At 44.0% G+C, this 15,323-nt stretch overlaps 1 protein-coding gene across 1 annotated transcript in view; it reads left to right on the top strand.

The window, feature by feature from the left end:
• ankfn1a (ankyrin repeat and fibronectin type III domain containing 1a) overlaps window positions 1–15,323 on the top strand; it is a 39,500-nt gene that overhangs the window by 13,621 nt on the left and 10,556 nt on the right. The window contains exons 6-11 of the mRNA XM_058069293.2: window positions 108–145; window positions 5,891–6,016; window positions 8,088–8,283; window positions 11,073–11,283; window positions 14,636–14,830; window positions 14,917–15,030. Of these exons, the coding sequence (XP_057925276.2) occupies window positions 108–145; window positions 5,891–6,016; window positions 8,088–8,283; window positions 11,073–11,283; window positions 14,636–14,830; window positions 14,917–15,030 (880 nt within the window). The remainder of the gene's footprint in view (window positions 1–107; window positions 146–5,890; window positions 6,017–8,087; window positions 8,284–11,072; window positions 11,284–14,635; window positions 14,831–14,916; window positions 15,031–15,323) is intronic.

The following is a 15,323-nucleotide window of genomic DNA, read 5'->3' as shown; positions in this document are numbered from 1 at the left end:
AGGGCAATGCCCTAACCTTGCCATTCCATACACGATACGAGGCTCCTCTGGGGCAGTGCGTTTACATGTGCTGATGATTCCAATCTTCATCCTTTTCTCTTCTGCAGAGTCTGGGAACCCCGAGCAGATACGACTCCAGAAAGAAGTAAGTCTCGTCTTCCTGACTTCACTTCTTCACCTTCTGTCGTGGCCTGCAGATGACCTCTTTTACATGCAATCGATGTTCTGGATAAGTGGTTGACTTGCATGGGTTCAGCTTCACTGATGGTCAATATGGTGGTGTATTGACCAAGTTGTTCAAAACCGGGACTCGCGGGTATTCATTTGTATGAACTCGTCCGCATAGCCTGCCCCCCCCAAGCTAAATTACAAGGAAACCAGGTAACGTGGAATTAACTGTGCAACTGTTACTGTGGTTCTGTCCACACATTCCTGGCTTTTTTGGGGTAACGGCAACAGAACGGCTCACTGGGTGAAAGTGATCTAACACACAAGGCACCTCTACGTGGGGCACTGTATACAGAACCACCTGACACACCAAACAATGGAAGATTTGATTTGAAGATTTTGACACTTTGGAAGCCGTTTTAGAAAAAAAAAAACGTGAAAGACTGAAACGTAGTAGTTGTGTATACTGTTTTGACCTGAAAAGGTTTCTAGGGCCACATTCAGAAAAATAATAATAATCTGGGATTTGGAGAATAAACCTCTTGGATGAGTCCTCGCTGTGCTCTTGGTGCCATCTTGGTTGGCCGGCCACTCCTGGTAAGGTTCCACCATTGGTCCATGTTTTGGCCATTTGTGGGTAATGGCTCTCACTGTGGTTAGCATTCACGTGTGAAACCTCCAGCTAGCTAACTGTGCATGAAGAACATGGTGAAAAGAAAGAAATAGGAGTATGGTGCAAAACCATGCAATCATTTTATTTTGGGTTAAGAAATATTATACGGCTCTCACAGAAATAGATTTTTTAAAATATGTGTCTTTCATGGCTCTCTTAGCCATAAGGGTTCCCGACCCCGGCACTTTTGGATTGAGCTCACCAGAGTGTCTATGCCAGCGACAGTGTTTGAAATGAGTTTTTGCCGCGCCACTCTGCGGTTCTTCGGCTGATGTGACGGCGACAAGGATGCGATTTCATGTCACAGCTCCTTTTTTTTTTTTTTTAAATGCTGCTTGACAATTGCACTCATCTGCAGCTACACTCGATCTTTACAACACACACACACACACACACACATTGAGGGGCCCTAGGCAGCTATTAAGTCTAATCGCTTCTGGCTACTTGTTGCCATGGCGATGGAACAACGCACTGTAGGTTTTGTCAAAGAGAGTAAACAGCGGCTTTGGTGAAGTCTTTAATGCTTTAATGCATGGTAGTTGGAGTCTACTCGACTGGGTCTGACTTTTAGGACACAAACCCAGAGGCAACGAGGATAAAGTACCTAAGCCGGCGTGGTGCTGCAGTCAGTGGACACCTTGTGTTGTGAATTACTCCATCAGCTTTGAATTAGGGCTGGGGCAACATTTAAGCACCAGTACGCATACAATGTCCAACCCGAGTCAGAACGGGGTCACGCTTGCATGAGTTGAGGTCAGTTACTCGGCGGCGGGCTCGAGACGTTAACACTCCAGCACGCGTTGGAATCGAGTCGTGACATTTGCTCGCCGTCTGCGCCGTGCGACACCCGGGGAGGCGCTAACGCAACGGCCTTTGATTGATGTGAGTCATTTTCTCGCTGTTGCACGATCCCCGAAGTGCTGCTCTGAGACCCCCCCTCCCCACACACACACACACACGCACACACACACACACACACACACACCACAACCACTGCACTGCCCATTAGAGTCATGTCGACTCCCCTGCTTTACTGCCGAATCGTGACTTGTTGACTTGCTGTCAGAAATAAGCACAAAGATGCTAATAACTGGAGAGACCCAACAACCTCTTGTTAGGCTTTCTTCCTGGGGGGGCGGTGGTTTCCATTGTCGCTATTAACATCTTGTATGTGTGACTTTATCTCAGGTCTTTACATCTAGGATGCTTTTCCCCTTTTCCGACCTATGAATGTAGTTCGAATGTTGGATTCTGGTCTTGAGCCATGCCAAAGTTCCAGATAATCAGGTTTGCATTTTTAGAAGTGAGCCCTCAAAGAAGTTTGGGATGGCTCTGAACGCTCGGATATAAAGAACGTAAAGAACGCTGGGCTTCCTTATATGGGCGTGCGCTGCAGGGGCAATTATTGGTCTGTAGGCCATACACGGTTTCCATGAGCAATGTTTCATTGGCCGCTGATTTGAAAGATAATACACATCTCGTTGTACTTTAACTGAGGCAGGTGCGTTTGGTAGCTTGACCTTTATGGGGTCTTAAGCGGCCCGGTCCACCTCTTCATACCACCACTATCATATCCCAATTACTGAAACCATCGTCTGTCTCCGTGTCGGACCAGGACCAATTCTGTTCATGTGATGATGCATTTAAGCGCACCGGTAACGTTGAGTCTTAGGCACAGCCATACATACCCATACATGTACTGGAGGCAGTACAATTTAATGGAACAAATACTGGAATTGTATCTGTCAATGAAGGCAGTGCTTCGGATAGCGATAATGGCCTGCAGAACAGACTCTGCTGGCCCCGACTGCCCACCACTGACATTTAATAACACTATATGGATAATCAGTCAACTATGGCAGGTCTTTCGTCTTCTGATTGGCCAATGTCATTTTATGTGGACATAATAATAATAATAATAATAATACATTTTACTTGTACAGCGCTTTCCAGAATGCTCAGACACTTTACAGTGAGATAAAAACAACAATAATTACATTAAAATACAGTCAGAGATAAAAAAAAACAAGTATAAAACATTAGACATTAAAGAAGCATACATACAGTATTAGTGGGGAAAATGTGACTGTGGCCGCGGGTTCGAGGCCGGGCATGTGAGGGGCTGGGCTGCGTGGGTTGCCCACAGTTACAGAAAGTGAGGCAGAGGAGGACGAAGGCAGCTCGCACTATAGAAGGCACCGGCCTTCGCCGTCTCTCTCGGTACCCCACTGGTCACATGACTGGACCTGGTGGCAGGTGGAGGTGGGGATGAAATGATGCTGCCAGGTACGAGCGCGACGAGTAACAGCAGTGCAAATATTCAAATGAGACGCTTTTAAACGGCCCCGTCCCCTTCAAGCGCACCGACCATCCCCCTCATCCTCTTCACCTGTTGCTCTCAATGGGAGTCATGGAAACAGTGGAGCCAATGAGCTCCAGTCGCTTGCTCCTCAGCAGAGGAGGGCAGGAACCCATGTTCACGGTTTACATTGTTTGCTTCCTTCCGGGACTTTCTGCTGCGGCACATGGTCTCGCAGCCGAGACGCTGAGGGACATTTCCTTTTTGTCCTCCCCTCTCACACACACACACACACACAAGCAAAGCCACGTTTGGGCGTGAAACGCCTCATTTACCTGCCAGCAGAGTCTCGACTTTGTGACATGGCACGCCATCAAAGTGCACATTCATCTCCCACTGTGACGTGCAGTAAACAGCGCCTAATGGAGATGTTTGTGCATCATTATTGCACTTAGAGTCACATTGTCCTGTTGCGTCTTCGCGTCTGTGTATTGCTGCTTATGACGCTGTTAATGCTGCTAGGTGCTACAGATAATGGAGTGTAAAGACGAGGTAGGTGGAAGAGCCTCAGCACGATTCAGCCTGTCTCTCGCCAAACGTAATCTGGCCTGAAGCTCGTTTGAAATAGATGAATAAGATGATTAAAGAGGGTGGGTGTCCACTTGAATTAACATTAACCTGTTAATTATCCTCGCCAATGAAACAACTGTTTACTGGCAATAACAAAGCTGTAAATGCAGCTAGCTCAAGCTTAGGTCTCATACAGCCGATACATACAAGAAATGCACAGAGGGCCGCAGACCTTCTTTATTATGGCAAATCGTGTGGACAGTGTGTCTTTCCTGCGTTTTGCTGGTGTCAGGTTTGGGTAAAATGTACATTTTTTGTCTATGTGCACATTCCACATAATAATAAAGTAATAATAAGTGCAACCAACATACGTTTTACTGCTTCAAAAGAAAATGCAAGGCATTCAGATGCCCATTAAATTGTCTGTTTTTGACACATAACATGTTCCTCTGCCTCCAAAACCCTCCTTGACTCCTCCCCTCCAATGTCATATGTCGGAATTGGGGAGGATCCGACAGATCAGCTACCGATTACCGTATTTTCCGGAGTAGACGTTGCACCAGTTGGTTCATTCATTCATTTTCTACCGCTTTTTCCTCACGAGGGTCGCGGGGGGTGCTGGAGCCTATCCCAGCTGTCTTCAGGCGAGAGGCGGGGTACACCCTGGACTGGGTGTACACAGGGCACATATAGACAAACAACCATTCACACTCACATTCATACCTAGAGTCGCTAATTAACCTAGCATGTTTTTGGAATGTGGGAGGAAACCGGAGTACCCGGAGAAAACCCACGCATGCATGGGGAGAACATGCAAACTCCACACAGAGATGGCCGAGGGTGGAATTGAACCCCGGTCTCCTAGCTGTGAGGTCTGCGCGCTAACCACTCGACCGCCGTGCTGCCCACGACATCGGTTATAGAAGTAAATTTCTATAACTGTAAATTTTAGGTTTATCGCCCAGGCCTAGTTTTCTTGGGGGGGGGGGGGCACAAAAGCATCAACTACCAAAATAAACACATTCTGCTGCAAAAACAATTTACAAAAAAACCCCCAACATAATTTAACGCTGAATCATGACCATGCGACGCTCCACTGTGAACGTGGCCGCTCTTGCACTTGCATCCTCAAGCAGCTGCTCCAACAGATAAGAAGGACAAAGGGGGGGTTTAAGATGCTTAAACACGAGTCACATGTCCTCATGTCAGGTAGCCGTGTCACATGATCTATTGGCAGGAAATGTGAGAAGTCGTCTCTTGGTGTCGCCTTGCTTGTATAACCGTATTACTGTTCCTAATTGAGTGTCTGCAGGTGCTTTTGTATTGTTAGCACGGTGGCCTGGACGTTTTAAAATTGCACTCTTTGTCGTTACTTCTGCCTCAGCCTTTCCGCTCCAACATCACCAACATCTTTTAACGCCTCACTGTCACCCCCCCACGTTGACACATTGATTCTTCTCTGCTTTTCAGCCCGAGGCTGCTGCCCCTCCCCTATGCAGGTTTTTACACTGTGTGTGTGCGAGAGAGAGAGAGAGAGAGAGAGAGAGAGAGAGAGATATGAAAGGCTGTCATCAAGCATCGCCTGTTGTTCCCTTCAAACATCTCTATCTCTTCACTTCCCGCCTCCCTCCCTCCCTTCCTCCCTCCCCTCTGGCTCTCATGCGCTTTCTCGCTCGCGGATGTGTCGCCATGCGCTCGCCTGGTGAACAGGTGTCCAGCGCAGCCAGCCAGCCAGCGCGCGCCAGCGGGGAAGCGATAGACTCACACAGTGGCGAATGGAGATGCTCCATCAGTCAGAGAGGTTGAAGGACCTCGCTCAGGAGCCTCAGATGCCAGTTTAGATCATCCGCTGATTGCCCCTGCCGTCTTTTCTGGTCAGTATCAGTGCTGCTGACTTTTCACTTCCACATCCCTGCTGCAGTCGGAGCCTTTGAGGCAACTTGTGTTCTCACTGAGAAGAGTAGTTTTCCCATCAGGAATGTGACATTGAAGAATTTTTGTTGCCGCATCCCAGCGGAGAGTCAAGCCGCCGCTGCGTCTTTCACTCGCTCGTGGCAAAACAAATTTATTCCGTGGAAGGAGAACTGAATGCCGCATGCTTGGATGATGGTGCTTTTCTCGCTCATGATGACTTGATGATGCTGTGGTCCTTATCCTCGCTTCCTGGTATGTGTCTTCAGGTCAGACAGCAAGATCGCACGCTTGGCTCAGAGGTGGAACCAGCGTGGTGCCGGAGATGCGCTGCTTAAAGAACTGAAGCCCCTGTTTCACACAGGACCACCCAGATCCTCACTCAGCCTGGACAGGTGAGGACACCAACATCACAACCAAGTCTGCTCAATCCATCCTACGTGCAAAAGTCATGGATGTGGAGACACGGCTCCTGGGAAGGCTTTCTCCAAGATATTGTAGATATCTTGTTGTGTCCATTTGGGACGTTAGATTGGTTTGATGTTGGAGCAAACTCATGAACGCACGCCTTTTTGGACTTTGCTTTGTGCGGTGGGAACAGAGAAGGAATGCCAAGTAGTGCAAATACGGAGTCCATATGGTGTAAATCCCTCGTTACTCGCCACTTTGCTCCTTGCTCCCTCATTTTATCCCTGTTTTCCAAAATGAATTACTGTCGTCACTTGCAATATTGTGGTTGGATCATCTCTGCCTTGTGAAACAGTGGGGGGGGGCACTGCGGAAAGAGGTAGGAAGGAGGAGTAAAATAGGTAGACGTACAGTATATGGGAAAATACGACAGGACTAAAGTTTTAACATGGATACAAAAACACTACAGTACAGTGGAACAGTGGCAAGACAATGATGAGGCACAGTCAGTGGAGTGAAATACACAATTTCCTTCATAATTTTGTGTCTAAACTCGTAGGTCGGTCATAAAAATTCAAACAAACGTGAGAAAATGTTAATGCCTGTCCGAGGAAAGGGTTTAAAGTTTATGATTATGGGTTCTACAGCCTTAAAACATAATTGTCAAAATAAAGAAATAAAGTTGGCTACTTGGTTGATTTCACTTATTGCGAGCTATTTTGGGGAACCAATCCCCTGTGATAAACAAGGGAACACTGTATCACGTTTTTTCCACATAAGATTTTTTTATGTGCATCTTGCATGAAGCTTTAAAATAAAAATAAACAGGTAGATATTTATTTTAATAAAACAACTTGACATGCATTTTCTTAAAAGTGTTATTTCATGTCCAAGGGGCTCTAATAATGTCATAAACAGGCTTTTTATGCTCTAACTTCAGAAATATTCTGTTTATTAATATTGAATCCTACTATGCGGAAATTGACTTATCGCAGTCAGGTCTGGAACCAATTAACTGCACTGAACGAGGGACGTCTGAAATTGTAAAATCATAAAAACATGTTTGTGTTAGCATTTTTGGCTCTCTGGAATGGACTAATCGCATTGACATTTTTTTCTTATGGGAAATATTGATTTGGTTAGAGGTTGACCTTTGGGTACAGATTGATGACGCTAACCAAGGTTCCACAGTGTAGTGGTTTTGTTACCGGTATGAATCTGTCCCTTCATTTCCACATTTTTATTTGTTAGTTCCAACAAACACTCGCTGCTCCAGCGGTGCCGCGAGCATCACAGTTGTTGCCATGGTTACAGGCAGCAACTGGACATGGAAGCTGGCAAACCAGTTTGCCGGAGTCTTTGGGGTAGAAGGTCGCCGTGTCTGACCTGACCTGCCGGCCTTGTGCTTTTGGGCGAACACATTCTCGCCAGCCGGGCATAAACACGCCGCCGTAGTCGTTGGACCCTCATTTCCATGGACGATGTTGTTCAAACGGCATTAGGCGTAATGCTGGCGTTTTTGAAGTGAAGCCCGGGAATGACTTGGCTGCAAATGAAATGACTCTAATCAGGCTGACATTGCAAGAATGATTAATCATCATTACCATGCCGCCAATTCAATCACCGCCTCGATGAAGAGACGTTAAACGCTGACTCTAATGACGAGTCATTAACGTGACGAGCAGAGCGTTTGAGCCAATCAACTTGAGTTTGTCGACAGGGTGAAGTCCTGCTGGGCCGAGTGCAGAACAATCAGCTGAGCGCCAATTTTCATCCGTCGCCTGCTAATGCCGAGACCCCGCAGGTGTGTTCTCATGAAGAGCCCTATAACGAGCAGCATGAGAAGGGGGGCTCCATGAGAAGGAAATCAGCCGTCATGGCCGTTGCATGTTGCCAGAGTAAAAAGAGTCTGGGGTGGACAGCTAAAGATCGCTCGAGTCGGGATTGAATGTAGGAATCGACATCCGTCAACCGGAGGTGTTCTAGTCGCGTCGCCTTCCTCAGTCTGACCGGACCTTCCTAACGTGGCATGTCCCCCCCATCCCCTTCCCTCGGCAGACGCCTCCCGGCTGTAATGACCCAACAGATGCAGAACCTGCAGCTGTCCCAAGCCAGGAAGTGCCCCGGCGGACCGGCCTCCCCCAATGCCGCCAAGCGCCTCTATCGGAACCTGTCGGAGAAGCTGCGAGGAAGCACGTCGTCCTTCGAAGACGCTTACTTCTTTGGAAAGACCGATCGCCTCCGCAAGGCCTCGGTGAGTTTGGCGTGACCACCAATCGTGTAGTCCCAGTCTTTCCCACACATTCATTTGTTTGTGGCGGTACTCCACTATTTAATACGGTTAATACGGCACAACCTCGGTTAGCATGTTTTTCCAGTTAGCATACATATTGTTGTGTAAATAATACACTACGTAAGGGTTCTTAAACATGTAATTATGTTCTACATTGTTAGATTTTTCAAAGAAAACGGTAAATTTGCAAGTATTACATTTATACAAGCTAGCTCTCACATTTCAGCCTCATTTCCTGAAGTGACGTCATCTGGGTTTTTTTTCATGATGGAGGATGTTTACAGTGATTATAGCAACTCTATAGCATGATCTCTCAATTGTTTTTGAGGAGGAAGAAACATTTGGAGATGAAATCGAGAACTTGAACTATGTCGTAAAGCATTTATGTCTTAAGTGTCCTATTTTCTTTTATTATGTAACTACATTGGGTAATGTGAGTGTAAAGGTGCATATAGGGGTGTTATTTCATGTCTGGAGGGCTCTAAAATGTTCAAGGCATATTTAGAAGGTGTTAAATGGGTTCAATATGTCTTATTTTCTCATATAATGCCGCCTATATTGGGTAGGAGTATAGGAGTAGTAGTAGTAAGTAGTATGTAATAGTAGTATAGTAGTATATAGGGGTGTTATTTTATGTCCAAAAGGCTGTAATAATGTCAAAGAACGTATTTATAAGGCTCTAAACAGATTTTCTATGCACTATGTCTTATTTTCTCCTATTATGTATGTCTATATTTAGTAGGTTGTAAACAGGTTTTCTGTGTCCTAACTATGAAAATATTCCATTTATGAAACAGAAATCCTACTTTGCGGAAATTCACTTACCATGGTCGGGTCTGGAACCAATTAACCCCGATAAAGGAGGAATTACTGTACATTATCTTTAAAATCAGCACTTGCTTACATGGAGCACAAGACATTAGTGATGATATTGCATGTGTTAAGGCGCATGCATACCGCTAATAGCATATCGCGAATAGAAATGCTTAAAAATGTGATGTCGCACATTTCTTATGAAACAAACCATAAAGCTGAGTTTTACCTCGCCACTCACCTGCCACTCTTCTTTCATCTTCCTGCTTTTTTGTCATCCGACCCCGCAAATAACACTCAGATTTAAAGTGTCATCCAAGAATGACCATCCAACGTGAAATATGGACCCGGTGATGATGACCAGCAGCGTAAATTGTTTCTCCAGCCACTGAATAATCTCAGAGGTAAATGTAGATGATGATGGGGAATCCGCTCAGGATGCGTGAGCTTGCCTCCGAGGGATCAATAAAAATCTTGTTTGGTGCCTCGCTAATTCGATGTCTCCTCTGTCTGAACTCTCTGCTCCCTCATTGGTGGCAGCTTTGATTAAATCCGCATTCTGCTGCCTGGAGCTGTTTTTCATTCTCGGGGTTGGATCATAAAGTCCCACTCGTGGTCACTCAAAAAGGGATTGAGTGTTTGGGGGGGCCGCATAGTGAAAAACGAAAGCATGGATGTGCTTCGATTATAGTGATATCAATTTGTTTTTAAAAACTGCATGCAGGTGAAAAAGTATACTATTATCATCACTCCCCCCGACTTCTTAAATAGTCTTTGTACATTTCTTGCCATAATATTGTGACTTTATTCTTGTCATATTTGGACTTTATTCCCATTATATTATAGCTCTCCAGAAAAGTTTGGGTTGTTTCTCTTAATGTTACAACTTTTAACAAATAATGTATTTTTTGTTATTTGAACTTTACGTTACTTAAATTACACTTTTTTCTTCTTAATATTGTAAGTTTATTCTCTTAAAATTGCAACGTTTCTCATTAGAATACGAATATTTTCACTTAAAATTTCAGCTGTTTCCATTTTTGCTGCTCTTTGTTTTTCTCGGCTATTTAAACTGAACATTAAATCCTGATAATGTTAGCAGTTTATTGTCATAACTTTTTTTGTTGTTACAATGCAACTTTGTTCCTTTTTATATTTTGGCTTCACTCAGCCTTTTTTTCCATTTCTGCTATTTTATTTAAATGTTCTATTTCAATCATTTTTGTAATTATAACGTGATTCCTTCACTCTCAGAATGTTTTGACTTTATTCTCATGACATAACTTTTTTTTCAACCCATTTTTAAAAAAATACAACTTTAGTCTTCATTTTGTTTCTCATAATATTACAACTTTAAAAAAATTATCTAATATTTCAACTTTATGCTACTGAAATGTTTTTTTTTGTCAATATTACGGCATTATTCTTGTAAAATTCCAACATCTGGAGTGCAGCCTTTTCTCTTACAATTACTGCACATTTTTCCATTTTTGCTGTGGTGATTTTTTCAGATTTTTTTGTTAATTTATATTTTTAGAAAATACACCATAGCCCAATAACAAAAGAACACACAGCGGCCGCGAATGGTTCCCGGGTCCACACTTTGGTCACCCCTGGCTTAGACACTGACTGGAGTCACTGAAGAGCATTTGGTCTCACCAGCAAGCAGCACCCTTCATCACCTCTTCATCTTCACATCACAGCCTCCCCGTCTGTCTCCATGTGCGCTATCATCGCTCCTCTGGTGCTGACCTGTGAAACATTTGGTCAGCCTGATGACACGTACACACCAGACACTAGTGGGCGAGGGGAGGTTCCTGCATTGAAAATTGAGAAGAAAAAAACACTCCAGTATATTTTTGGTGCTTTTTTGCCCAATTAGATGTAAATGTGTAACAACAAAGCAAAACTTCATGACATCTTCACGTCTGGTCCAGACCATGCAGGGCAGCGACTGCCTCTTCGAGGCCGTGGAGCAGCAGGACCTGGACACGGTGCAGATTCTGCTCTGCCAGTTCTCGGCCGAAGATCTGGACCTCAACACCCCCAACAGCCAGGGTCTGACGCCGCTGGACATTGCCATCATGACCAACAACACGCCCATCGCCAAACTGCTGCTCAAGGCCGGCGGCAAAGAGGGCCCGCACTGTGAGTACTTCCTCCCAATCTTCCCTTTCTATTCCAGTCATTTGAAGCGTTTGGATATGAGCCGCATTGGCTCCACAAATTACATTCATTGCACCGAAGAGTGCACGCTTACCTTTACACACAAGACAAAATAAGACATACTGTACAAAACATAGAGAAACTGTTTACAACCTTCTTAATACACTATCAACATAATAGGCATACTAAAATAAAATAAGACACAAATGTAGAAAGTGTTTACAACCTTCTAAATACAGTTTTTAACATTATTAGGGGCCTCTAGACATCAACACCCCTATAGTCACCTTTACATTTCTTTGGCCCAAATTGACATAATACGAGAAAATAAGACATAGAAAACCTGTTTACAACCTTCTCAATCCATTTTCAACATAATGGACATAAAACAAAATAGGACATAAGACGTTGAAAGTGTTTACAAGCTTCTAAATGCAGTTTTTACATCTAGACATTAAATAACATCACCTTTACACTTTACAAATAAGACATATAAGACAGAAAACCTGTTTTTTCAACCTTCTAAATACAGTTTTTAACATTATTAGGGGCCTCTAGACATCAACACCCCTATAGTCACCTTTACATTTCTTTGGCCCAAATTGACATAATACGAGAAAATAAGACATAGAAAACCTGTTTACAACCTTCTCAATCCATTTTCAACATAATGGACATAAAACAAAATAGGACATAAGACGTGGAAAGTGTTTACAAGCTTCTAAATGCAGTTTTTACATCTAGACATTAAATAACATCACCTTTACACTTTACAAATAAGACATATAAGACAGAAAACCTGTTTTTTCAACCTTCTAAATACAGTTTTTAACATTATTAGGGGCCTCTAGACATCAACACCCCTATAGTCACCTTTACATTTCTTTGGCCCAAATTGACATAATACGAGAAAATAAGACATAGAAAACCTGTTTACAACCTTCTCAATCCATTTTCAACATAATGGACATAAAACAAAATAGGACATAAGACGTGGAAAGTGTTTACAACCTTTTAAATGCAGTTTTTACATCTAGACATTAAATAACATCACCTTTACACTTTACAAATAAGACATATAAGACAGAAAACCTGTTTTTTTCAACCATCTAAATACAGTTTTTAACATTATTAGGGGCCTCTAGACATCAACACCCCTATAGTCACCTTTACATTTCTTTGGCCCAAATTGACATAATACGAGAAAATAAGACATAGAAAACCTGTTTACAACCTTCTCAATCCATTTTCAACATAATGGACATAAGACAAAATAAGACATAAGATGTGGAAAGTGTTTACAAACTTACCCAATATAGACATTAAGAGAATATAAGACATATAAGACCTACAAAACCTGTTTATGAACTTCAAAATATTTTTGTCCCCATAATTAGAAGCCTCTCCATGTTACACCAAAAAGAATTTGTTGAACAATTGTGCTCCCCCAGTGGCATAGAAGAGGTTAAAAAGAAGTCCATATAGTGTTGTCTGCAGTGATGGAAAGCGTATAGAGCGCGTGTAGGGTCCTGGGGGGTTAAAACAGTGGCCACTTTACTGCAGGTCTCCTGCGTGACTCCTGCTGAAAAGCCTTAACGAGGTTTGTCGTTTAATGGTTGAACTTTTCCAATGATGCATGTAACGCCGGGGCAATTACAGCTAAGTGATTTATTGTGCCGCCGGGCCACGGCGGCAGGCGCTCTCCAAAACAGCGAGCCGGACTCCGGGCGGCGGTACAATCCCATCCTTGTAAACAAACACAGAGCAAACATTGCCGCTGTTTTCCCTCCTGGGGCCCTGCTGCTCTCTGTTTATGTCATTCCTCAAGTGCCAAGTAAATCAGTCAGCTCCGACCTGACAGACAACACAGACCCCCGTCCCTCTGCACGTGTGTGCGTTGCATGTGTGCGTTGCATGTGTGCGTTAGCGTGGCTCCCTGAGCTCCTTCACATGCACGCTGCTCCCTTTCCATAAAAGGCTATTTTAGAAATCTGGGATAAAAGCAAGACTGTTGGCATTCAACGTCGAACTAAAAATAAGGTCAATAAATAACCACGTCAACATGCCCTGCAGTTAATGTGGAAAAAAGTCGCTGACTTCTTTGTCGTTACAGACCTGCCAACTTGTACGCATTTTTTCGCCGGCACACATTTTGCCCCTTGAACACATCACTGCTCTCATGTACGCATTTTGTTCCATTCCAAACGTCCTGCTGAGTGTGACGTACGAAAAGGCTGTCATTGGTCGACTTAGACCAGGGGTGGGCAAACTACGGCCCGGGGGCCACATCCGGCCCGCCAAGTGTTTGAATACGGCCCGCCCAATCTTTCCAAAGTATTTCATTTAAACTCAACATACAACCTGGCATCATGGCCTGAGCCAACCTTTTCATGGTTTTATCAATTTCGTTTTTTGACATGGTCTGTTGTTTACAAAGTGCTCCTGAAAAAAGGGACACAAGCACATAATAATAATATATATATATATTATATATATATAATATAATATATATATATATATATATATATATATATAATATATAATAATTATTATTATTATTAGATTATTATAATTATTATTAGAACTATTGTGATTATTATAATTATTATATTAATGCTAATTATTATATGAATTATATATAATATTGTTGTTATATTTGCATATTTTACATAATAATAATTATTATTTTAATTTTATTGTAATTATTATGATATTTGATTATTTTTAAAATATTTAAATATAAATATAAAATAATAAATTGCATGACAATTTTATAGATACAATAATACCAGGTGGACTGTTACGTGTAAAATATATAGTCTGCCCCCCCCCCCCCCCCCCCCCGTAAATTTTGTCATATCAATGCGGCCCACGAGTCAAAAAGTTTGCCCACCCCTGGGCTACACCATCGCTCCCCTTCTGTCTTTAATTCACGTTGTTTGCTCGCGCTAAAGGAAGTATAACGCTCCTGGACGTGCCGTCACATCGCCAGCGGCCATTTGCAGTCATTCCATGTTGGCACTCGAATCAGAGCAGCAGAAAAGAGGAGTCACGTCACAAGAGAAGCTGTTATGTTGTTTCTCATAACTCATAACAAAGACCTGTCCATCATGTCGCTTCTGTCATGTCTCGGCCTTGAATGCCGCCTCGCTTCCTCCCCGCTGTCCTTTTTACACCGACACGGGCGCCACTCCAAAGGGTGACCTTTGACCTATGTTCCCTCCGCCTCCGACACACGTCTCGAACAGCAGCACGTGTGTCGGCGGACATGTGATTGCGGCAACGCCACAAAGAAACTTGTCATGGTTGGTGCATTAACGTCTCACGTGTGTAGTCGCCAGCGCCGAGAGCCGGGAGGCCCACCTGAGCGCCCTGGTGGCGGAGGCGGAGCAGCGGGCGTCCGACCTGGCGGCGCGGGCGCAGCGGGACGGCCTCTCGCTGGAGGCCTGTCACAAGGACAAGCAGCTGAGGGCCTGGGAATGGAGATGCAAGCTTTACAAGCGCATGAGGAGCGGCTTCCAACACGCGTGTGAGTCTTTTTCTATTTTTTTTTATTTTTTTTATAACCTTCAGTGTGTGAGGGAGTCAAGCTGAACAACGCCACGCGGTGTCCAGGTCCTCCGGACGCTCCGACCATGGTTCGTCTGAGCGTGAGCAGTAGCTCCACGCTGACCGTCGCTTTCCAGGAGCCACAGTGTCTCAACTCCTCCGTTGTGACCAAGTACAGAGGTACCACTCCCAAACAAATATCTTCACTTCACATGTAGACATGCTAAGCTAGTTTTCCCCAAACTCTTGAGCAAAAACTGCTTTTTACGAGCTCCGAAGAGGGACAGAGACAGGAAGTGGCAGTTAGCGAGAGTTAGCGAGCTGGCCTCGAGCAGAGCAATCAGAAGGTTAATGGCCGCTTCCTCATCATCTCAGGGAGAACTATTGATTTGTAATGAAAAGACAAATAAACCATTTCATCCGTGTGTGTGTGTGTGTGTGTGTGTGTGTGTGTGTGTGTGTGTGTGTGTGTA

This window comes from Doryrhamphus excisus, linkage group LG6, assembly GCF_037039965.1.
Source record: "Doryrhamphus excisus strain RoL-2023G ecotype Guam linkage group LG6, RoL_Dexc_Guam_v1.1, whole genome shotgun sequence".
NCBI classification, from domain to species: domain Eukaryota; kingdom Metazoa; phylum Chordata; class Actinopteri; order Syngnathiformes; family Syngnathidae; genus Doryrhamphus; species Doryrhamphus excisus.
Note: the sequence above shows the minus strand (reverse complement) of the source record. Positions and strands in the feature narration are given on the sequence as shown.